General features: G+C 30.7%; 3 protein-coding genes across 4 annotated transcripts; 1 reads left to right on the top strand and 2 right to left on the bottom strand.

Moving 5' to 3' along the window:
* Window positions 1-1,447: 1,447 nt before the first annotated feature.
* Window positions 1,448-7,920, bottom strand: LOC124930931 (AP-4 complex subunit mu-like). Its single transcript, XM_047471307.1, has 13 exons — window positions 7,783-7,920; window positions 6,780-6,874; window positions 6,005-6,208; window positions 5,650-5,766; window positions 5,422-5,550; window positions 4,272-4,398; window positions 3,779-3,882; window positions 3,585-3,689; window positions 3,373-3,467; window positions 2,076-2,163; window positions 1,917-1,977; window positions 1,758-1,831; window positions 1,448-1,667 (listed from the first exon to the last, which is right to left on the bottom strand). The coding sequence occupies exons 1-13, from the start codon at window positions 7,838-7,840 to the stop codon at window positions 1,569-1,571; spliced, it is 1,356 nt and encodes a 451-aa protein (XP_047327263.1). The 5' UTR covers window positions 7,841-7,920; the 3' UTR covers window positions 1,448-1,568.
* A 2,479-nt stretch (window positions 7,921-10,399) lies between these two features.
* Window positions 10,400-15,781, bottom strand: LOC124931680 (DNA (cytosine-5)-methyltransferase 3B-like). Of its 2 annotated transcripts, XM_047472204.1 has the most exons (16): window positions 15,679-15,781; window positions 14,712-14,833; window positions 14,549-14,640; window positions 14,414-14,456; window positions 14,279-14,335; window positions 14,119-14,173; window positions 13,974-14,044; window positions 13,339-13,393; window positions 13,194-13,264; window positions 12,560-12,614; window positions 12,407-12,477; window positions 11,763-11,817; window positions 11,618-11,688; window positions 10,977-11,031; window positions 10,842-10,897; window positions 10,400-10,754 (listed from the first exon to the last, which is right to left on the bottom strand). In XM_047472204.1, the coding sequence occupies exons 1-16, from the start codon at window positions 15,776-15,778 to the stop codon at window positions 10,647-10,649; spliced, it is 1,137 nt and encodes a 378-aa protein (XP_047328160.1). In that variant the 5' UTR covers window positions 15,779-15,781; the 3' UTR covers window positions 10,400-10,646. The 2 variants fall into 2 exon arrangements, with proteins under 2 accessions (XP_047328160.1, XP_047328161.1); XM_047472205.1 differs by lacking the exons at window positions 13,194-13,264; window positions 13,339-13,393.
* Window positions 15,782-21,316: 5,535 nt separating this feature from the next.
* Window positions 21,317-22,429, top strand: LOC124931607 (chaperone protein DnaJ 1-like). Its single transcript, XM_047472118.1, has one exon. The coding sequence runs from the start codon at window positions 21,367-21,369 to the stop codon at window positions 22,222-22,224; it is 858 nt and encodes a 285-aa protein (XP_047328074.1). The 5' UTR covers window positions 21,317-21,366; the 3' UTR covers window positions 22,225-22,429.

Genomic DNA, 22,429 nt, shown 5'->3' with positions numbered 1-22,429 from the left:
AAAATGAGATTATGATTAAGTGATAGTGATAATTATCTAAGCTTTGAAATTGGGACAGTTTCATATAATACTTTTCAATATATGAACTGTTTTCATGGATTTTTGTAACCATTCATATTTAAAAGTCAAGCCAAACCCATCAACTTCTTGGAAAAAATCAATATCTTGGTCAAGGTTAAAAAAGTTGACTAGTCTAAAATATGAATTAAATTTCTCTTTATTCTCATTTGTCAAATGATATTAAGGAGTTTTGGTACAAGTATAGGTTGTATGAAATTATTGTAGAAAAAAAATCAAGTCATTTGAATTTATAAACTTAGCATTATTCGCAAATACAAGTGGGCGATGTGACACCGACCTTATAAATATCAAATCCGACCCGCCAATGTTGAATATCGAATTCAAGGTGTGTTTTTTTGTCTTTGAAAGGAAGCTTGGATGATTTAAAACAATATTGATAGTGTTGTTATTTTAAGATGAGATTTAACTAATGAAATAGAAGTTCAATCCAAAGTTTACACGTGGTGGTAGAAAGTTTACAAAGAAAATGTGAATATTTCAATGATTGGACCATGTCACTTTTGAATTCATATCCTATCTGATCCTAGGTCCTATACATCTCAATAACATATTATTTTTAGTTCAATGACTCGATAAATAAAATTATATTTAGTTGGACTCCTTTATTTCAATTGTTAATGTGATGGGAATTGTCAAAAATAGAAACGTCCCATAATATCCACTTCATTAAAATCACCAATGAAATTATATTTTGACAAAAATAGAAATGCCCCATATCCAATTACACCTCAAGAAAACAAACACAATTAACAAAAACAACGGGGGAATATTCTTAGCCTCCCTGAAGTTCTGAGTTCGAACCCGTCAAACGACAAAATTTTCACCTGTATTTGCGGGTTATGTGTTTACCGTTGTCCCAAAAATATCAATTATATATTATTAATACATTTTAAGACTTTTTCACCGCAACTAACCCAATTTTCATTATCCAAATAAGACCACTTCAATTAAAGTATAAATTAAAATGGAACTTGAATATGATAAACAACCCTAGAATCAAAAGATGTAGAATAAAATGAGAGTGAAGTCCCAAAAAATGATATAATTATGAAACTGACAAGAGTAGGACCGAGTTGAATGGCAGACAAGAGGTAAAGGTAATAAAGTAAAGAAACAAGAGAAAATAAAGAAAGGAAGGGGCAATTGTAAGTCTTACCCAAATTGGGAGAAAGAAAGAAAGAATGGGCCATCCTCATCTCAAGTTGCCATTTCTAGCTGTGTCTCGACAAGACCGGCACAATGAGTCACATCCACATCCACATTTGACCCTTTTTTTTTCATTTCTCATATCCCACTAAACAAACTTCAAGGGCTAATTTAGACTTTTCTTTCTACCAATTACTTAGAACTAGTACACAGGGGTCCCTAGTACACAATCCAATCTCCATATATATAGAATAATAATATCATTGAAACAAACAACTCTTTTTTCAATGGAAAATGAATTCTAGCAAGAAAGGATTCCACATAATTCAATCAACTCCCCACTATAAACGTGCCACATACGAGTTGGACTGAGTGACATATCTCACCCATCTGTAAGGGTTATACACCTTCGATTTCTTTGATATCTGCAAGTACTTCACCTGTTGTACGCACCCAGATTAATCAATCATCTCGAAAATAATAGACTATATTTTAGTTGATGATGATTTGAATATATAGACATAACTTACCTGAAGCCTTGAGGCATTATACATTGGTATTGTAAATGTCATATTAACAGGGCCAGCTTCCTTTGTAATGTTTCCTACATCAGCAGCAACAAATTCAATTCAATTCAATTCAATTAAACATGAATTTGTTAGAATTATTTATAACAGGTTATAGGTTACCATGTGACTCCTGAGAAAATGTGAGCTTTGCACGAAGTGTGTGTTCAGATCCACCAACAATCTGTGTATTTATTATTATTATTATTATTTTCTACTTAGATTTATCTAAATTTTGAGCAAATTATAATAATCAACAAATTGGAGAGTAATATGTATTACTTTCTTCAAACTCCATTCTAGTCTTTTATTAGACTCTTTAAAGTCGGTTGTTTGTCCAACTGCACCAGTATCCAATTCAAAACGAACCCTGAAAATTTTGCAGCAAGGAAAAATCAGCAATATTTCACAATAAGATTACTAGTGGGTTACCTAAATAATATAGACCAGACTTCACACAAAAAAAAAATCGCTTTTCCTGAAACCAGTTGTTGGGTCACAGGGTCAGTTAGATTATATGGTCAAATTCCTGAGCAAAAATTTCGATACTTTGCAACAAAACCAGTTGGGTCAACTAGAAGCAACAGATTGTGTGTTTCTTTGGCAGGTACCTTAGATTGGCATATCTTTTTTTTGGCAGGACTCTTGATGTAAACAGGTTCTCCATACAATGGAAACTCTAGTTACCATGACATCAACACAGTCCTAGCACTAGGCCTATACATGCAAAAGTGGCCGGGTTTGGAATCCTAATTTAGTTAGGATTCCTTATGTGTGCTTTCGTTCTCCTTATGAAAGTCTTAACTCCTATTGGGCACTAACAGTCTTTTCCTGTGTAACAGAAATCCCAAGGCATATATTGAGAGGGGCTCAAATGCATGATGATTGGGATGTAGCAGCCTTGTCTATTTAGAACTTCAAAAGTACTCATGAACTTGGGCCTTGTTTGACAAAGGGTTATTTGGATTTAATTCAACTAACACCTTATCCCATGATCAATCACTTCATCATCATTCAAATCCCTTAAGTTTCTTTTTTATAACATTGTAAAAGATTAAATACAAAGGATTTTATAGTCATTTAACTCAAATAATCCACTTTTCATCAAACAAGTTTTTCTTCTTCAAATAATCGGTTTATTTAAAAAAATAAAAACTACATCAAACAAGCTCCAAGGGGCTGCACGTGTGTTTATGCGTTGTTGGTCCAAGTCATGAAAATTATACAAGGTTACACATGAATGTACAGAGGCACTGACAGGTAAGCTCAAGCTGGTCAAGCACATAAAATCAGAATTCCTTTATTGCTGTATCGAAATTTCTGATAAAGAAATGGAAGCCAGTTAGTTGCAGCCTACTTATTCCTTTATAGTACCAACCGGCAACCAGTCATGTGATAATCACTGATTGAGTTCATAAAAAGCATCTCAAGAGTGTCTAAGTTCCCAGTTTTTATCCTATTGAGGTTCTCTATGCAACTTTAAGCAGTACACCACATTCTTTCATGAGAAACATATCATAGTGGTGTATTGGGAAATTAATCCCTAGTATGATCAAGAACATATCAGCATGCACAGTACCTGGAAGTATATTTTGGCAGTGGCATCTGTACTTGAATAGTGTTTGCAGTAATGTTGGAGGCAAATTCAGCTCGTACTTTCAGAATCACTTCAGCCTTAAAAGCAAGAGAAAAAATTGATATTGAGGAAGACTATAAGAACTCCATTTTTTTAACAGAAGTTACCACTGTTAAACAAAGAACTACATCATAAAGAACAAAGTTGTTGTCTACCTTCAATTGTCCAGCTTCTTCAATTAAAGCATTGATGCGGAAAGGTGGCTTAAATTCCTGTGTCATACGGTAGTTCATGACAGGGAACTCACCATCGGGAGGCACCTGATGATCATAAGCAAGATAAGGAATCAGGTTGTATTGATGTATACTTATCAAAATCAGGCACTAATTACACATTGTAGTTCCCTCACCAGAGAGAGAGTTCTGTCCACTTCGAAACTTTCAAGATGTACAGATTCATGGAAATTACAATCATCTAAAATTACAGCTCCTGATCCAGAAGATCCACTGTAATCTGTTGAGAAAGAAAGAACGTGAAGGATCATTAGGTATAAAGAAAGAAGCATCCCACTTTCTTTTTGCACAATTGAGAAGCCTTCTTCACGAATATTATGTCAAAATTGTTACATATTTTACATAAAGTAAACTAAGAAACACTGTTGATGATCATCATATCATTTAAAAAAAATATATATGTACACAGTTGAATTGGATAAGAGCATAAAAACTGATATCAATGAAAAATTCCATGACTAATTAAGATCAACATCAGTGAGACCAATATAGCTTCATATATAAGCATCAAACGTGGGGATGCAAGAGCTTGAGCCAAATGCACTAATCAAATACACAAGAAGAACTGTATATTAAGAAGAATAGTAGAAAATCCTCAATTTTTGATACCATATATTGATCTCCCCCCAGTTCCAATGCTGAGCTCATCATTAAGCGCTAGACGAATCTCCGGATTGCCAGTAAGATAACTCTTCATTTGAATAGTACCATCAATCTCAGAAGTCAATATATATCCCTATTATGACAATATCATTTAAATAAACATGAGCTCAAGCAGATTAAAAGCCATAAGAGCAGGATTGTAACTACAAAGCTGTATAAGGTAACAATAATCTACCATATTAGATATTGAATGGCATATAAGAGGACATATTAATGCAAGGATAACTGTTGAAGCGAGAATATGTCTCAGCTTATCAAGCTGCAAGTAATTAGACCAGATATGTAGTTCTACCAAATCAGATTTCTTGCTCAACTAAGACTTGTCTCAAAAACCCAAAGAGTTAGCTTAATCCAAGGCGCCAATCTTAGATATCAGAACGCATCCAAATCAATCTTTGATAAGGACCATTTTAAGTATTTTATGGCTGCATATCATAGTTCTCTACCAGATGTTGGTCTCACTTATCTGTGATCCATATAAGGCTGTAGTGCTTGTAAGCGAAATTTGTGAACAGATGGAGGTCTAGGTGATACTTAGACTCTTTATAGGTGTTAATTTATCTGAAGCATATATCATACTGGAAAAGCAGAAGGACACTCAAAACTCAGGAATTCCAACACTGTAAATATTAGAAAACATGGCTCCTTTGGCACCTATAATGTACAGTCATTTTGAGTCCAAGTCAGTCATGCATGTTTTCATCTCTTATTGTTCCTTTTGGTAAAGGAATACAAATCCTACAACGTCTTTTTGATGAAGTGAAGAATACAGAGAAATCTCTGTAAACTCCCAAATACATTAGCAAATAAGAGACAATTATTACATGCAAGAAAAGCAATTTTAAAAATTTAACATGCCAGCACAAGATTAAGATCCCAGCAGCGGTTTTCAATCAAGGCTCCTCCATTCAACTAACAATATAAAATATTCAAGATCCAAAATTGGAGTCACAAAAAAAATCATCTAACACCATTGCTCCATTGTTAGTTTGCAATGAAGGTGATTGGTATATTGGAGAACAATTCAGGAATGGAGCAACTACTATATACAAGAAAACAATGCAGCACCCTTCAACTTGTAAAAGGTAATACTCACGCTGGAGCTGAATGTCAGACTTATTTTCTCAATTATATCAACAAATATCTCCTCCCTCTTTTTGCCACCAGGTTCATTAGCTACAACTGATTTGGTGACAGCTGTACCTGGCATTCTGTTGTTCCCTTGCTGTCAATATTCATTCAATAAGATCAAAAGGACAACACAAGGTTGAACAATAAGATAAAATGCCATATTCGAAGTTGAAGACATTATATAACACAATACCATAAATAGGGAAGCGGGGCCCAGATTGGGTAATCGGGCAGCATCAATGACAAGGGGTTCGTTAAACACATAGGACTTTAACACCTCTGTTGATGTTGTTTGTACATAACCAAAATCCTGATACCAAAGATAAAAATCATGTCTCAGGCTTTCTAAATATTAAGAATAATTGCCTCCCATAAAATGTGGAAAAAAAGGTCTTCTTATCATTCCTCTTTTTGATTGAAGAAACAGAAAATCAAGAAGTTATAAGCTAAGGAAAATCAGTAAACTACATAACCATTAATATTTTAGCAGTATATGTCATATTCATTCCATATGCCTCAAAATAACTAAAGTTCAGCAAGATACTTACTATAACTTCATCAAGCAACTCATAAACAAGTACAAAATTCTTCCGAAATGAATCTTCATTTAGAATGCCAAGGTAGTCTTTGATAACACGGGCAACCCTCTGTAAGAGTTCAAAAACAAGAGAAGGCGAGATATTGGCTCGTGTGGTTGCAACAAACAACAGTCCCACAACTTTCACATGGAAGTAGTTCACTCCATCCACATTCTGTTTGCAAAGAAACAAAGTAGGGGAAACATTAATATACTCATCTCAACTTCACCAAATTGCAATATACTTTGATATTCAAAAGAGAACTGAGTCAGGATAAAAGTCCCAACTGCAGGCAGCAGGTGATGGATGAGGACAAGAAAATAGTGATGGAAAGAAAAATATGAGTCTCTTTTAGGTTAATCATCATAATATATGGTGAAATTATTTCAATCCAGAAGACTCCACACTTTGAAATTTGTCTCAAGGATAGAAAGAAAATAGAAATGGAAAATGTAGGACTTTAGAAAAATAGGAGTCTCTTTAGATTAATCATCATAATATAAGGTGAAGATATTCCAATCCGTAGACTCCGCACATTGAAATTTATCCGAGGATAAAAGAACATAGAAATAGAAAAAATAGGACTTTCTTCTATATTAATTATCACTAGATAAGGTGAAGATATATCAATTACAAACACTCCATACGTAAATTATCCATGAGCTATAATTCTTAATGTGCTTTTGGGAGAAAATTAGAACTTTTTTATGCTACATCAATATTTAGAAAGGAAAAAGTTACCTACAAAGACAGGGGGTGCCTCCTCTTCGTCATCTTCATTCCAAAACTTAACTTTACGGAAAAATATTTCTGCGCTCCCTTTTGGTATATCGCCACGATCTATATCAAAAGAAATAAGTTAAGGTAAAAGAAGTTTCAACTTTCCAAGGTATATAATTACTGCAACACTTGTTGATATGTAAGTCATAAGTCCCCTTTGATAAGGGAATCTCCAATGGTAAATCTAACTGAAGGGGCATGTGAACAGCATCTGTGAGGACCGATGATATGGCTACAAGGCCTCATGGAAACCACAATCTTATGATTTACTAGGTTATGCAGTAGGTAGTTAGAGTAACATGGTGAAAGACAACAGATTATTCTTGTGGGTCAATTATGTGTTGTGAATCTTGCAACAATACTTCCCAAGCCTAAGTAATTTTGTTTTACATATTTCACAAGGTGGGGGGATATTATGTGAGTTTGCATATTCAGAACACCCTGGATTTTATGCAACCAAGCCACAGGAAAGACAGCAAATTACAGAAACAATGTGGTAACACCTTGGATGTACTTTCAAATTATACATAAGTATTTGTTAACTAATTAATCAAGCAGTTTAGGATGCCAATGTATGCAATTTTGCCCCAAAGGGTCAAGAATTAAGGATGTGAAGGCCTCTTAGAATTGCTTAAAAATAAGAAAACTTTCAGTCTATCATGCTAGAAGCTTGATCAGTCTACTAATTGATTGAAGTATCAGATAAACCAACCCTAACTAAACGACCTAGCTGCTAGTATACGACTCAAGAGAATCAAATCCAAATCAACAGTTAAAATTAGCAGATCACTGAGCTCGAACGAATTCTCATAGTTTTCTTCTCCGTTGAATTCATGTTGAACTAGAGGAAAGTTAAATGCGATGGAATGGGCATGTAAGAAATGATGAAATCTTGAATATATACAAGATCTGAAGAAAAAAACAGAAATCTAGTTCAATGCATAGAGATCATCATGGATATAACTTACAATCGCGGAAGACAATGTTGTCGCCTCTTTGAGACAGCACAAAAAACTGCGAGATCATGGCTGCAACTTCTGTGTTTCCTTCCTTCCTTCGCAGCAGCAACGACTTGTTGATGTAAAAATGGCTTCACTTCAGATATTATTATTTTGTTTTAAGAACTTGTTTATATGCCCATATTTTATGTATCATTGCAATCTCAACCCCCATGTTTTAATTTGAACGATTAGGGGACACGGAAAAATTATATTGTCAATTTTTACATCTACTCTTCTGTATTAGAATCATTTATTCTTCTTCCAACCTTAAATTTCACCCACCATTTCTAACCGAACTTTACCTTTGCAAAGAATTATTTTTGGATTTTTACTTTTTTCGTGATATTAAATAGTTTAATACTTCGCTTATGATAAAGGTTCACTGATTGCGTTTTAAATATTTTTATTTTTTTTTCTTGTTTAATGATTGATCATGATGTGATGTCCTTCAATTTTTTTTTTTGCATGGTAAGATATGTCTTATGATATTGTGTACTAAAATTTTTGGGAAAAAAATTCTATGAATGTTCTAATTATAAATTTTGCTAAAACTAAATTGATTTTACAAAATAAAATTGTTGCATATGTACAAAATAAAATTGTTACATAATTTAATGAAAACTTGAAGATCTATTTTAATCTTCTTCTCAAACTTCAATGCAATTTTGTTATCTGTGTAACAAATATGTTAGGACAGTCTTGATCATCCAAATCTTATATGTTTTGTCTTTGCTAACTTACATTACCATGAACATTTACCATTATTACATATAACCTTAATTTTTTTATTTTCAAGACCATCTTAGACTTAGAAAAATGGCAACCATTAACTTGGTATTCCTTATATAATTGAGATTATGTACGTCTTCGACTTGGTTTTCTATTAGCTCATAAACCAAATTCTCTAGATTAAAATTTTTATAATAAATAATTCTCTGCCTGTTCCACTATTAGAACCAACATAGATATTTTAACTAATATCTTTACATTTTGTTTTTCATTGAGAGATTTTCTGAATGAAATAATGGTTGCTCATACATAAAACCTTATTCGCTATCTTCTGAAACTAGTTCTTCACGTTGAATGACTTATCTTGTTCAACTTTTACTTAAATTTCTTCTTCTTCGATTACTACTCCAATTTCTTTTTCAACTTTAACTTCTTCTTCAACATTTACTTATTTTGGCAATACCATCCATGTGTCTTATGCAATCCTTATTATCAAAATCCAACTAGTTCTCTAGCCTATGAACAGGCAGATTTCAGTCCTTTTATAATCCACAAAATATAAAGACATTGATAATACATCTTTGTCACATTTGATCTCTTTAAACCTTGTTGTTAAATCTTGACTAGGTATACAATAAAATAACTCAACATTGATCATACTTTTATAATAAATCTTAAAAGCAACATCTGGATTATATCTCATATTCACAAAGTATCCAAATCAGTTTTAAATATAACCAAGTTAAATCCATAACATATTTTGTAGCTTCACTAGTCTAGAACTAATGTGAAATGTTCCTTGATGTATCATCAATTTATAATTATTCCAATTGAAAAAAAAAATAGTTTTAAATATGAGTATATACACTAGTATAATTGTTATAAAAAAAAAAGACAATAATGTGTATACTAAATATTAGACTCCTAAATTTTACATTTTTTCTTCCAAAAATAGATCAAATAATGTAATTTTTCATTCCAAAAATCTTCTCTAATTTATTACATATAAGAAATAGATTCTGATTTGAAAAACTTCAACTACAGATATAAATAAGGACAAACCTTTTTTTTCACTTTCCAACTCCTCCTATAGACTATTTTATTACTAAAAAGATTGTAAAAATAGAAAATTTGTAACGACTGTCCTTCCAACTCTGCCTATATACTATTCTATAATAAAAACATTTGTAAAAGTAGAGACAACATTTTATTTTCATTATCCATATTGATCACTAGCTGAGGTGAGAGACAAAGAATTGAAGGACATCGTATCATATCATCACAAAAAAACCTGAAATGCATCCAGTTACCTCTATTAAAGGCGAAGTCTATGGTAGGACTAAAGCTCGCTTAGTAGTAGAAGAGGGCTTCTCGAACTTATTTAATGTCGCGGAAAGAGCAAGAACCAAAAATGGTTCACATCATCATCAAGAAATAACACGAAAATCTAAAACGCAAAGGGTAGTTTGGATAGAAATGATGGATTTGAAGGAAGAAAAAAGAGGTGAGGAAATTTAGGCTTAAGGATTCTTTTTGAGAGAAGAGAAAAAATAGAGAATACTAATGTGCTAAAGGGTTTGTTTTTATAAATTTTAAGTTTTTTTTAAAAGAAAAACATGTTAGTTGATGTGACAAAACTAATTTACTTAGCAAAAAATTAATATAAATTCCGTTATATTTTAAAAAAAGAGTGTAAATATGATAAATAGTTTAAAGAAAACTTAATTTTCAAATGAATATCTTCTTTAACAATAAATGTTGTCATTACAAAGAAGGATCCAGAATGCTCATCATATTAGAATGTTTGAAAAAAAAACATTTTGTGCAAACCTAACCTTGAAAATTGGAAACCCATATTTATTTGAAAAGTATTTGTCTCTATCTTTTAACAAAATTTCCACATTTAAAAAAAATAATCTGAATCTGCTATTTAAAACCCTAACAAATCCTTGTGCAGTTGAGCACAACCTGATCTAGTTTTTCAGGAATAATAATAAACACCCATTACATAAACTGTTACACTTCTCTAAAGGAAGAAACCTTAAAAAAGAAGTACCATCATGTATCATCGTCAAGAACACAACTTTCTCCTAAAATTCATCTTAAACCTTGCTGAATGGAGATCCTAAAGGAGCAATCAATCCTAGCGACTGCATTATCTTAATCCTTCTTGCACTTACACCTTGTGATTTTTCAGCCAATGAATTTCCCTGAATTTTGAATCCAAAGACATGCATATTACTATTAGTCTTGCACGCCATAAATAAGAAAAGGTATATTATCATATCGTTACTCACAGTTGAAGGACTAATATCATTTGGCTTGAGTTTCTTAGGTGCTGCAGTCTTCTTGTCTACAAAAAGTTAGAACGAAACTTTAAATTCTATTCTGCATAAATAAAAATTGCAATGTCTGGACTGATGTATTACAACCTTTAGAATTGGACAGTTTCCTCTTTTTGCCGCCAGATTGGCTGCGACCCATATCCTATATATTCATATACAACAATTTTATGGAGTTAAATTAGGTAACCAACCAGAGCTACTGTCTGAAGTCTAATCCGAGTGAAAAAAACAACACAAGAAGCATACCCGCTCTAGATTAAAAAAAAAATTCCAGATCAGTGTAAAGATTATACACATTTTAATAAAAATTCTGAATCTGCTATTTAAACCCAACAAATCCTTGTGCAATTGAGCACAATCTGATCTAGTTTTTCAAGAATAATAGTGAACACTCATTACATAAACTGTTACACTTCTCAAAAGGAAGAAACCCTAAGAGAGAAGTACAATCATGTCATCATAATCATCAAGAACACACCTTTCTCCGAAAATCCATGCATACAAATGGTTTATTAGTTATCATAAACCTTATTGAATGAAGATCCTAAAGGAGCAATCAAAACTAGCAACTGCATTATCTTAATCCTTCTTGCACTTAAACATTTTTGATTTTTCAGCCAATAAATTTCCTTGAATTTTGAATCCAAAAACATACCTATTACTATTAGTCTTGCACCATTCAGATCCTCACCATAAATAAGAAAATGTATTATCATATTGTTACTCACATTTGAAGGGTTAAAATCATTTGGCTTGATTTTCTTTGGTGTTGCAGCTTCGGTTATTTGAGTCTTCTTGTCTACAAAAAGTTAGAATGGAACTTTAAATTCTGCATAAATAAGAATTGCAACGTCTGGCCTGATGTATTACAACCTTTAGAACTTGAAACTTTCCTCTTTCTGCTGCCAGATTTGCTGTGATCCATATCCTATATATGCATATACAACAGTTTTATGGAGTTAAATCAGGTAAACTAGCCAGAGCTACTGTCTGAAGTCTGATCCGAGTGAAAAAAAACAACACAAGAAGCATAACTGCTCTAGATTTTTTTTAAATATATTCCAGATCATTGTAAAAAAATATTCACATTTAAAAAAAATCTGAATCTGCTATTTAAACCCAACAAATCCTTGTGCAATTGAGCATAATCTGATCTAGTTTTTCAGGAATAATAGTAAACACCCATTACATAAACTATTACACTTCTTAAAAGGAAGAAACCCTAAAAAAGAAGTATCATCAAGTCATCATCATCATAAAGAACACAACTTTCTCCGAAAATTCATGCATACAAAGGGTTTATTAGTTATCTTAAACCTTGTTGAATGGAGATCCTAATGGAGCAATCAAACCTAGCGATTGCATTATCTTAATCCTTCAAGCACTTGTACCTTTTGATTTTTCAGCCAATGAATTTCACTGAATTTTGAATCCAAAAACGTACCTATTACTATTAGTTTTGTACCATTCAGATCCTCGCTATAAATAATAAAATGTATTATCATATTGTTACTCACATTTGAAGGGCTAAAATCATTTGGCTTGATTTTCTTTGGTGTAGCAGCTTTAGTTGTTTGAGTCTTCTTGTCTACAAAAAGTTATAAAGTTATAATGGAACTTTAAATTCTGCATAAATAAGAATTGCAATGTCTGGCCTGATGTATTACAACCTTTAGAACTGGTCACTTTCCTCTTTCTGCTTCCAGATTGGCTGCGACCCATATCCTATATATGCATATATAATAGTTTTATGGAGTTAAAGCAGGTAAACCAGAGCTATTGTCTGAATTCTGATCCGAGTGAAAAAAAACAACACAAGAAGCATAAATGCTATAGATTTATAAAATATCCAGATCAGTGTACAAAATATTCATATTTAAAAAGAAATTTGAATCTTCTATTTAACCCAACAAATCCTTGTACAATTGAGCACAATCTGATCTAGTTTTCAGGAATAATAGTAAACATCAATTACATAAACTGTTACACTTCTCAAAAGGAAGAAACCCTAAAAAATAAGTATCATCATGTTATCATCATCATCAAGAACATAACTTTCTCCGAAAATTCATGTGTACAAAGGGTTTATTAGGTTATCTTAAACCTTGTTGAATGGAGATCCTAAAGGAGCAATCAATCCTAGAGACTGCATTATCTTAATCCTTCTTGCACTTACACCTTTTTATTTTTCAGCCAATTAATTTCCATGAATTTTGAATCCAAAAACATACCTATTACTATTAGTCTTGCACCATTCAAATTCTTGCCATAAATAAGAAAAGGTATTATCATGTCGTTACTCACAGTTGAAGGACTGAAATCATTTGGTTTGATTTTCTTTGGCGTTGCAGCTTCAGTTGTTTGAGTCTTCTTGTCTACAAAAAGTTATAATGGAACTTTAAATTCTGCATAAATAAGAATTGCAATGTCTGGCCTGATGTATTAGAACCTTTAGAACTTGTCACTTTCCTCTTTCTGCTTCCAGATTGGCTGCGACCCATATCCTATATATGCATATATAATAGTTTTATGAGTTAAAGCAGGTAAACCAGAGTTACCGTCTGAATTCTGATCCGAGTGAAAAAAAAAACAACATAAGAAGCATAACCGCTATAGATTTATAAAATATCCAGATCAGTGTACAAAATATTCATATTTAAAAAGAAATTTGAATCTTCTATTTAACCCAATAAATCCTTGTACAATTGGGCACAATCTGGTCTAGTTTGTCAGGAATAATAGTAAACACCAATTACATAAACTGTTACACTTCTCAAAAGGAAGAAACCCTAAAAAATAAGTATCATCATGTTATCATCATCATCAAGAACATAACTTTCTACGAAAATTCATGTGTACAAAGGGTTTATTAGGTTATCTTAAACCTTGTTGAATGGAGATCCTAAAGGAGCAATCAATCCTAGAGACTGCATTATCTTAATCCTTCTTGCCTTACACCTTTTGATTTTTCAGCCAATTAATTTCCATGAATTTTGAATTCAAAAACATACCTATTACTATTAGTCTTGCACCATTCAAATTCTTGCCATAAATAAGAAAAGGTATTATCATGTCGTTACTCACAGTTGAAGGACTGAAATCATTTGGTTTGATTTTCTTTGGCGTTGCAGCTTCAGTTGTTTGAGTCTTCTTGTCTACAAAAAGTTATAATGGAACTTTAAATTCTGCATAAATAAGAATTGCAACGTCTGGCATGATGTATTACCACCTTTAGAACTTGACACTTTCCTCTTTGTGATGCCAGATTGGCTGCGACACATATCCTATATATGCATATACAACAGTTTTATTGAGTTATTTCAGGTAAGTCAGCCAGAGTTACTGTCTGAAGTCTGAACTGAGTGAAAAAAGCAACACAAGAAGCGTACCCGTTCTAAATTTTTCTCAAAGATACTGCTGTAGCTACCATTATTTTGATCAAGTATCTGATTAAAGAAAAGTATACATAATGATTAGAATCTAAGATATATACATATATATATATATATATTTAGACATTTCACCTTCTTGAATTCTGAGCGGCATATCACGGGATCCACATACTTGCTATAAGAGAAAAAAAGAATGAGAAAATGATCAAACCTTAGGATGCATAGGCTATACTATAGAGATTAATGATTTTAGATAAAATGACAGACTATATATAACTTCCGTAGATTCGAACAAGGACTTGACTGCTGGATTTTTTCCTAGGTTTCTTGTTCTTGCTCACAGCACTCGGATCAGCAACCTAACATAAGTAGAAAAGAAAAAATTAAGAAAACTTTTGATGAAGGCAATTCAATATGATTCATCCTATACCTGTGCAGGCCACCATGATAAACGACGTGATTTAATCCATATTATGTCCCCTAATGCAACCTCATTGAGAGAGCAATCTGTTTTACCTCCACTCTTCTTACCAACCTCCTTGAGAGAGCGATCTAGTTTATCATGATGAAACATATTTATTACTGATATGTCTCCAGGAAGAAAGACCCTCTTTTCCTTCTTTTTTTTTTACTTTCTTTCATTTCATAAGAGAATACAATGTTTGATGAAGAAAGGCCTTGACAAATGTGGAAGGAGAGCATTAAATAACTATATTCTATATTTTGAGCTAATATAGATGTTTGAGTTATTAAAAGAATCTTCAATAATTGAGCAACAACAATGTTAAATCAAAAGAGTGAACTTCTAAGTCTATTACTTATAATAGAAAATAAGCAAAAAAGACCCAAGTTCAAAGATAAAGATAGAATCTTTGAAAAAATGGGATTTGTTCAAATGATCTTGTTCTATTTTACTCCAATCTTGCCCAAGCTTGAGGTTGATTTGGAGATGATGAAGTTGGGTCCTTGTTTAAACTATTTATCAAGAAGAAGATACAATGGTTTTCTTTTTGGTGAAATTGTGTAGAAATCGCAATTGGGTGGGTAAGCATGAAATGATTTGATCGATCAAGAGAAGTGAATAGTCATTAGGGCTATGGCGGAGAAGGTTGTGGAGGCATGGAAAATTGGTTTCCTAGTCATGGCACTTCCGATCATGATCATGTAGGTCATCTAGAAAGAATCGGCGTGAATCAACAGATATCTTTGTTTAGTTTTGATAATAGTGAATCAACAGATATCTTTGTTTAGTTTTGATAATAGTGAATCAACAGATATCTTTGTTTAGTTTTGATAATAGTGAATCAACAGATATCTTTGTTTAGTTTTGATAATAGCGATGATAAGTGAAAGGAAACAAGGACTTGTTGTAGAAAAAAGAGAGAAAAAGTACTTACTTGAAGACGACATTGCAGGTTCAGGTAGGTCAGCTAGCGCAGCCAGAGAGAGAGAATCCCCAACTAAATCTCCTCTCTCTAGAAATGATAAACTATTCATAAATAATAGGGTTATTGTCAAACTTGAGTTTTTCTTTTTTCTTTTTTATCTAATAAATAAATTTCACTTCTATAATTATAATATTCAACACTCTATACATTATTATTTTATTTTTTATTAAATATTGTATTAATATATGATATCAGACGGTATAAGTTTAATAATTTATCAACAGGTTTTGTAAAATAATTTTAGTTAAAATAGTTATTAATCAAACAAGATAAATTAAAATAACACCAACATAATAATAATTTAAATAATTTTTTTTATTAAACAAATATTAAAATGTATTGGTATATTGTAAAATTTATTTGTACTTTGAATCAGATTTGTTCAATTATTTAATTGAATTTTATATCCAACGATAATATATTAATTTTTAATATATTAAAATAATACATTTTATCCAATATTTTATCGGTCTAATAATATTTTTTTAATAATATTTTGTCACAAAAAGTGTTTTTTTATGTATTGCATACATTAATCTATTTAACACTTAAACTTCTCAAATTTAAACTCATAAATAATAACGTTGATATTTCTAAGTGCTGATGTTTAAAACTTTTAACTATATATACTTTATAAGTCTATAAAATTATAATTAGTGTAACTAACTATTTTAATAAAATATATTCAACTATATCACAACTATATGAGTATGTAGAAGTAGAAATATTTTTATTGTATATAATTAATTATTTAATTACAAAAATTATACTTCTCTATGTGCAATTGTGCGCGACTGTGCCAATTCCAGATTTGAACCACGGTATACTTGGTATACTTGTTTCGTTGCTTTCAAATGAGGCGTTGTGATTTTATCAAAAGTAACTAGTTTTGGGTGCGATAGGGCAGTGGAAATTTCCGGTGGAGTGGTGAAATACTTAGAGATCGAAAAGAACACCAACGACGAAAGCACTATGCTGAGCCGATACTCACACTCTCCGGTTATCGACTTTCTTAATTTTTTAATAGCCTTGAAAAAATGGATGCGTCTAATTAAATATTGTCATTCTATTTATTTTAAGTTTAAATCTATAAAAAAAAGTATAAAAAAAAGTATGTTAGTTCATCTAAATTGTTGATATTTTCGATTGAGAAAGCTCGAAAAGAGACCAAGACTCTTGTCGCTTATTCATAGCTCAATTGAAGGTCAAACATACACTCCACATAAAACAGAATCAATTGTTGAGAAGTGTTTCGGGAATTGCTCTCATCCAACTAAATGTCTAACCTTACATATTTAATTATGTAAAGGTGAACCTCACAAATATCAAAATTATAATTAGTGTTTATAACTACACTTACTAAATAAAATGATTATCAAAACTAAATCACTATTAGTCTCAAAATTATGTTTGATGTGTCTAATGAAATACTTTCTTTTTATGTTGATCTACACAAACTAGTTTACAAAATTATAATTAGTGTATCTAATTACACTAAGTCAAAAGTTACAAAACTAAACCACAACTAATTAATGTTAATCGAGAATATATTTATCACATCTAATTACCCATTTATTATATTATCTAAATTATGATTAGTTTGTCTTAACAAAATATCGCATTTTAGGTTTATCTACAAGCTTTATGAACTATAAAATATTTAGTATTGTCTCGAAAATTACTAAAAAATTTTATTAGCTTATCTAACTATACAATTTAAAATGCAAATAGGTTTCTCACCACTAACGTTCTTATAATATATTTGTCGTATCTAGTTATACATGTAAAAACTATACAATTATATTTGACGTATCTAATTATACATATAAAAACTATAAAATTATATTTGACTTATTTAATTACGAAGGTACTAAACATATTATTATCATATTTAACATAAAAAGTAAAAATTATCAAAAGTATTGTTCACATATAATTACACCATAACTAATGGTACCAAGAATATTATGTTTTTATGTTTGTAGTATCTATTAAGTCATTATTTACAGATATACAAATATGATTGACATATTTTAAATAGAAACTTGAATGTTATAAAAATTATGATTGTGTATCTAAATAAAATGATTATCAAAACTAAATCACTACTAGTCTCAAAATTATGTTTGATGTGTCTAATGAAATACTTTCTTTTTATGTTGATCTACACAAACTAGTTTACAAAATTATAATTAGTGTATCCAATTACACTAAGTCAAAAGTTACAAAACTAAACCACAACTAATTAATGTTAATCAGAAATATATTTATCATATCTAATTACCCATTATTATATTATCTAAATTATGATTAGCGTGTCTTAACAAAATATCGCATTTTAGGTTGATCTACAAACTTTATGAACTATAAAATATTTAGTATTGTCTCGAAAATTACTAAAAAAATTTATTAGCTTATCTATCTATACAATTTAAAATGCAAATAGGTTTCTCACAACTAATGTTCCTATAATATATTTGTCGTATCTAGTTATACATGTAAAAACTATACAACTATATTTGACGTATCTAATTATACATACAAAAACTATAAAATTATATTTGACTTATATAAAAACTATAAAATTATATTTTACTTATTTAATTACGAAATTACTAAACATATTATTATCATATTTAACATAAAAAGTAAAAATTATCAAAATTATTGTTCACATATAATTACACCGTAACTAATGGTACCAAGAATATTATGTTTTTATGTTTGTAGTATCTATTAAATCATTATTTACATATATACAAATATGATTGACATATTTTAAATAGAAACTTGAATGTTATAAAAATTATGATTATGTATCTAAATAAAATGGTTATCAAAACTAAATCACTATCGGTGCCGGCCCCGAGTTTTGGGCTGTCTTAACCTAAAAAAACGTCAATTTTGACAGTTAGCCTCGAGTTTTGGGCTGCCCTAGCCTAAAAAACGTTAATTTTGACAGTTAAAAAAATGATAAAAAAAACTTGTGGTGAGGTTAGTACTAATGACCAGATAAAAAATCTTTTTTTTACATTTTAAACCACTAGGTTAGATTTATTTATGTTTCAAAAATACTAAAAATTTCTTCTTTATTTCTATAAATGGGCTGCCCTAATGAGTGGGCTGCCCTGGCCCGAGGGCTTGCCCCAGCCCGGGGGCTTGCTGGGCTTGCCCCAGGGCCGGCCCTGATCACTACTAGTCTCAAAATTATGTTTTATGTGTCTAATGAAATACTTTCTTTTTTATGTTGATATACACAAACTAGTTTACAAAATTATAATTAGTGTATCTAATTACACTAAGTCAAAAGTTACAAAACTAAACCACAACCCCTTTATTTTTTTATTGCGGTTTAAACTCATAACCAAATGAAAAATCTAAGTTTCAATGTTGAGCCAGTAAGCTACAACATTTTATATTCAAAATATTCATAAATTTATTTAAATATTTATATATTTTATTAAATGGGCTGTCCTGGGGAGTGGGCTCCCTAGCCCGAGGGCTTGCCGGGCTTACTTAGGGTCGGCCCTGCTAATTAATGTTAATCGGGAATATATTTATCACATCTAATTACCTAATTATTATATTATCTAAATTATGATTAGATATCTTAACAAAATATCGCATTTTAGGTTGATCTACAAACTTTATGAACTATAAAATATTTAGTATTGTCTCAAAAATTACTAAAAAATTTTATGCGCTTATCTAACTATACAATTTAAAATGCAAATAGGTTTCTCACCACTAATGTTCCTGTAATATATTTGTCGTATCTAGTTATACATGTAAAAACTATACAATTATATTTGACGTATTTAGTTATACATATAAAAACTATAAAATTATATTTGACTTATTTAATTACGAAGTTACTAAATATATTATTATCATATTTAGCATAAAAAGTAAAAATTATTAAAAGTATTGTTCACATATAATTACACCATAACTAATGGTATCAAGAATATTATGTTTGTAGTATCTATTAAGTCATTATTTAAAGATATACAAATAAGATTGACACATTTTAAATAGAAACTTGAATGTTATAAAAATTATGATATGTATCTAAATGTAATCAATCAAAATTGATAAAAGATACTTTTATAAAACAAGTATTTATAATAGCGTCACAATTAATTTTATAAAAAAACATGTTTGAGGTATCTAATTAAAAAAAATTATTGACTTATCTCATTACACAGAAGAAGAATAGAAACACTACATTAACATATTTTTTTGTGTATCTATAACACAACTATCTTGTAAGTGTGTTTAGCATATTTTTGAAATTTCAATCAAAATTCAGTTTCATTTTATTTTTAAATGAATCATAATAAAATAAGTGATTTTTTTAAATAATTAATTAAGATATGTGATTATTTATTAAGTTTATCTGAAAATCCTACTTATTAATGAATGATGGGCTTTATTTTGCTGAAGGGATTACAAGTCCAGTAGTCTTAAATAAAGATATATTTTTTTTTATGATATCTCTCTATAACTTTTTATTTTTTAATTATATAAAAAAAGTTTATGAAATGTTGTTTTAGTAATATATGTAATTAAGAAACTAAAAGGTGATTTTTAGATTAAAAAAAGAAGAAGGTATGAGCTAGTGCATTTCAAATTAAAATAATTATAAAAAATCTGAAAAATATTAATAAAAAATTAAAACTATTTTAATAGAAAAAAATAAAATATTTGTTTAATTTAGTCACTCATGTATAATTTTATAATTTGTTGTTACTCAATTGAAAAAATATGTAATATGTGTATCTCGAACCATTTATGCATAAATTTTTTCGAGCACGTCACGAAATATTTGTGTCGAGCATATTATTTATGTTTACAACTTTTTAACAATTCTCCTGTTTCTTTATTTCGACTGGTTGTATGTCGCCATAAAAGAAATAAAGTTTAAATTTTATAAAAAAATATTTGTTTTTGTAAATATAAATGTTTAATACATTTTATCTTTCAAAATGGGTAGTGTCAAGATCATGTTGCAGATATTCTTAATTTTTGTTTCTTTATTATTAGACACCACCAGTTTCAAGTTTCAACCATCTATGTCCATATCAGTATCAAATGGACTTACATTTTAAATTATATCATAACCTAAAAATTTAATACATTTCAAAATAAATGTATTTATTTATATATATAACACAAATGTCCAACTTTAATATAGATCAAAACCAAATTCACTTAATTTATTTTAAACTCTAGACCATTTTTCATAATTGGTTACAAATTTAAGATACTAAAAAAATGTTAATGTTATAAAAATGATTTAATTTAATAGATAAAAAATTAAAATTCAAATCAGTTTAAGAGTTTGTTTGATCTGGCTTAAATTATAATAATAATTTATATTTTTTTTGGAAAAAATATTATTTGTTATTTGTAGTGGTTAATTAAACCCAATTAAAAGATTTGTTTTGAAAAAAAAATAATTTATTTGTAAATATAGGTTTATTTAAAGAAGCTGTAAAAGTATTTTAATAAAGGTAATTATTTTGAGCTGCTATTTAAATAGTGTGGAGTCAAAATACCCAAATTCGAACATCTGAAATCAACCAATCTTTCTTGTTCAAAGAATTGGAGAGAGAGGAAGAGAAAGAGTCAATTATGAGTAGTAATCCAAACAGGGCTGAAGCAGAGAGATTGTTAGCCATAGCTGAACGGCTCCTTCGTGGCCAGGACTTCAATGGATCCCGTGATTTTGCAGTCTTAGCTCAAGAAAATGATCCTATCCTTGATGGGTCCGATCAGATCTTGGCTGTCGCCGACGTACTTATGGCTTCACAGAAGAAGGTAAACAATCATCCTGATTGGTACGCGATTCTTCAGGTCAATCGCCGATCAGATGATCTAGAACTCATCAAGCGTCAGTATCGACGTCTAACTCTCCTCCTTCATCCAGACAAAAACAGTTTTCCGTTTGCAGATTCTGCCTTTCACCTAGTTTCAGATGCCTGGAAACTCCTTTCCGATGTTCAAAAGAAATCGATCTATGATAACGAGATAGGTGTGAGTATGTTTTCAAAGGTCGATCTCGTCCCTGTTGTTGAGAGCAACAGTTACAGAGATTCGTTCAAGAAATTGCCAGTCAGACGAGGGGAGAAGAAGAAGAAGAATGAGGAGGAGGAGGAGGAGAAGAAGGAGAAAGAAAAAGAGAAAGAACAGGATACTTTCTGGACTGTGTGCCCTTACTGTTACAACTTATACCAATATCAAAAAATATACCAAGATTGCTGCTTGAAGTGCCAGAAATGCGAGAGGGCTTTTCATGGAGTAGTGATTTGGCCGGTGCCACAAATGGTGCCTGGAAAAGATGCTTATTATTGTTGTAAGGCATTTTTTCCTTTCAATTTTCCTCCCTCCGCAGATCCCAATTATCAGGACCCTGAAGCTGCAAAGAAGATGGAGGCGACCCCTGCAGCAGCTGCTCCTACTAAGAAGAGAGGTAGGTCTAGGAAACGTTAGAACATTATTATTATTATTGTTGTTGTTCTTGTTGATGCCATTGATGGTGGTTGAATTAGAATAGAATGAATCTGTTTGAAGTTGGGTTGTAGTGTATGTAGTTGATGATGATGTATTCAGATCAGAAGAGATGGATACAGTTAATTATTGATTGTATGTAATGCTATTATGCATGTTTTTTTTCAAGTTAAAGCTTGGAATCTTG

Source organism: Impatiens glandulifera, chromosome 3 (genome assembly GCF_907164915.1).
Source record: "Impatiens glandulifera chromosome 3, dImpGla2.1, whole genome shotgun sequence".
Taxonomy (NCBI): Eukaryota; Viridiplantae; Streptophyta; class Magnoliopsida; order Ericales; family Balsaminaceae; genus Impatiens; species Impatiens glandulifera.
Note: the sequence above shows the minus strand (reverse complement) of the source record. Positions and strands in the feature narration are given on the sequence as shown.

Coding starts and splice junctions, on each gene's coding strand:
- LOC124930931 (XM_047471307.1), bottom strand. CDS start 7,840: ATGATCTCGCAGTTTTTTGTGCTGTCTCAAAGAGGCGACAACATTGTC. Junction 6,875..7,782: donor CAACATTGTCTTCCGCGATT/GTAAGTTATATC, acceptor CTTTTGATATAG/ATCGTGGCGATATACCAAAA. Junction 6,209..6,779: donor AGGAGGCACCCCCTGTCTTT/GTAGGTAACTTT, acceptor CTTTGCAAACAG/AATGTGGATGGAGTGAACTA.
- LOC124931680 (XM_047472204.1), bottom strand. CDS start 15,778: ATGAATAGTTTATCATTTCTAGAGAGAGGAGATTTAGTTGGGGATTCT. Junction 11,689..11,762: donor GAAAGTTTCAAGTTCTAAAG/GTTGTAATACAT, acceptor AACTTTTTGTAG/ACAAGAAGACTCAAATAACC. Junction 11,032..11,617: donor ATGATTTTAACCCTTCAAAT/GTGAGTAACAAT, acceptor ATGAATATATAG/GATATGGGTCGCAGCCAATC.
- LOC124931607 (XM_047472118.1), top strand. CDS start 21,367: ATGAGTAGTAATCCAAACAGGGCTGAAGCAGAGAGATTGTTAGCCATA.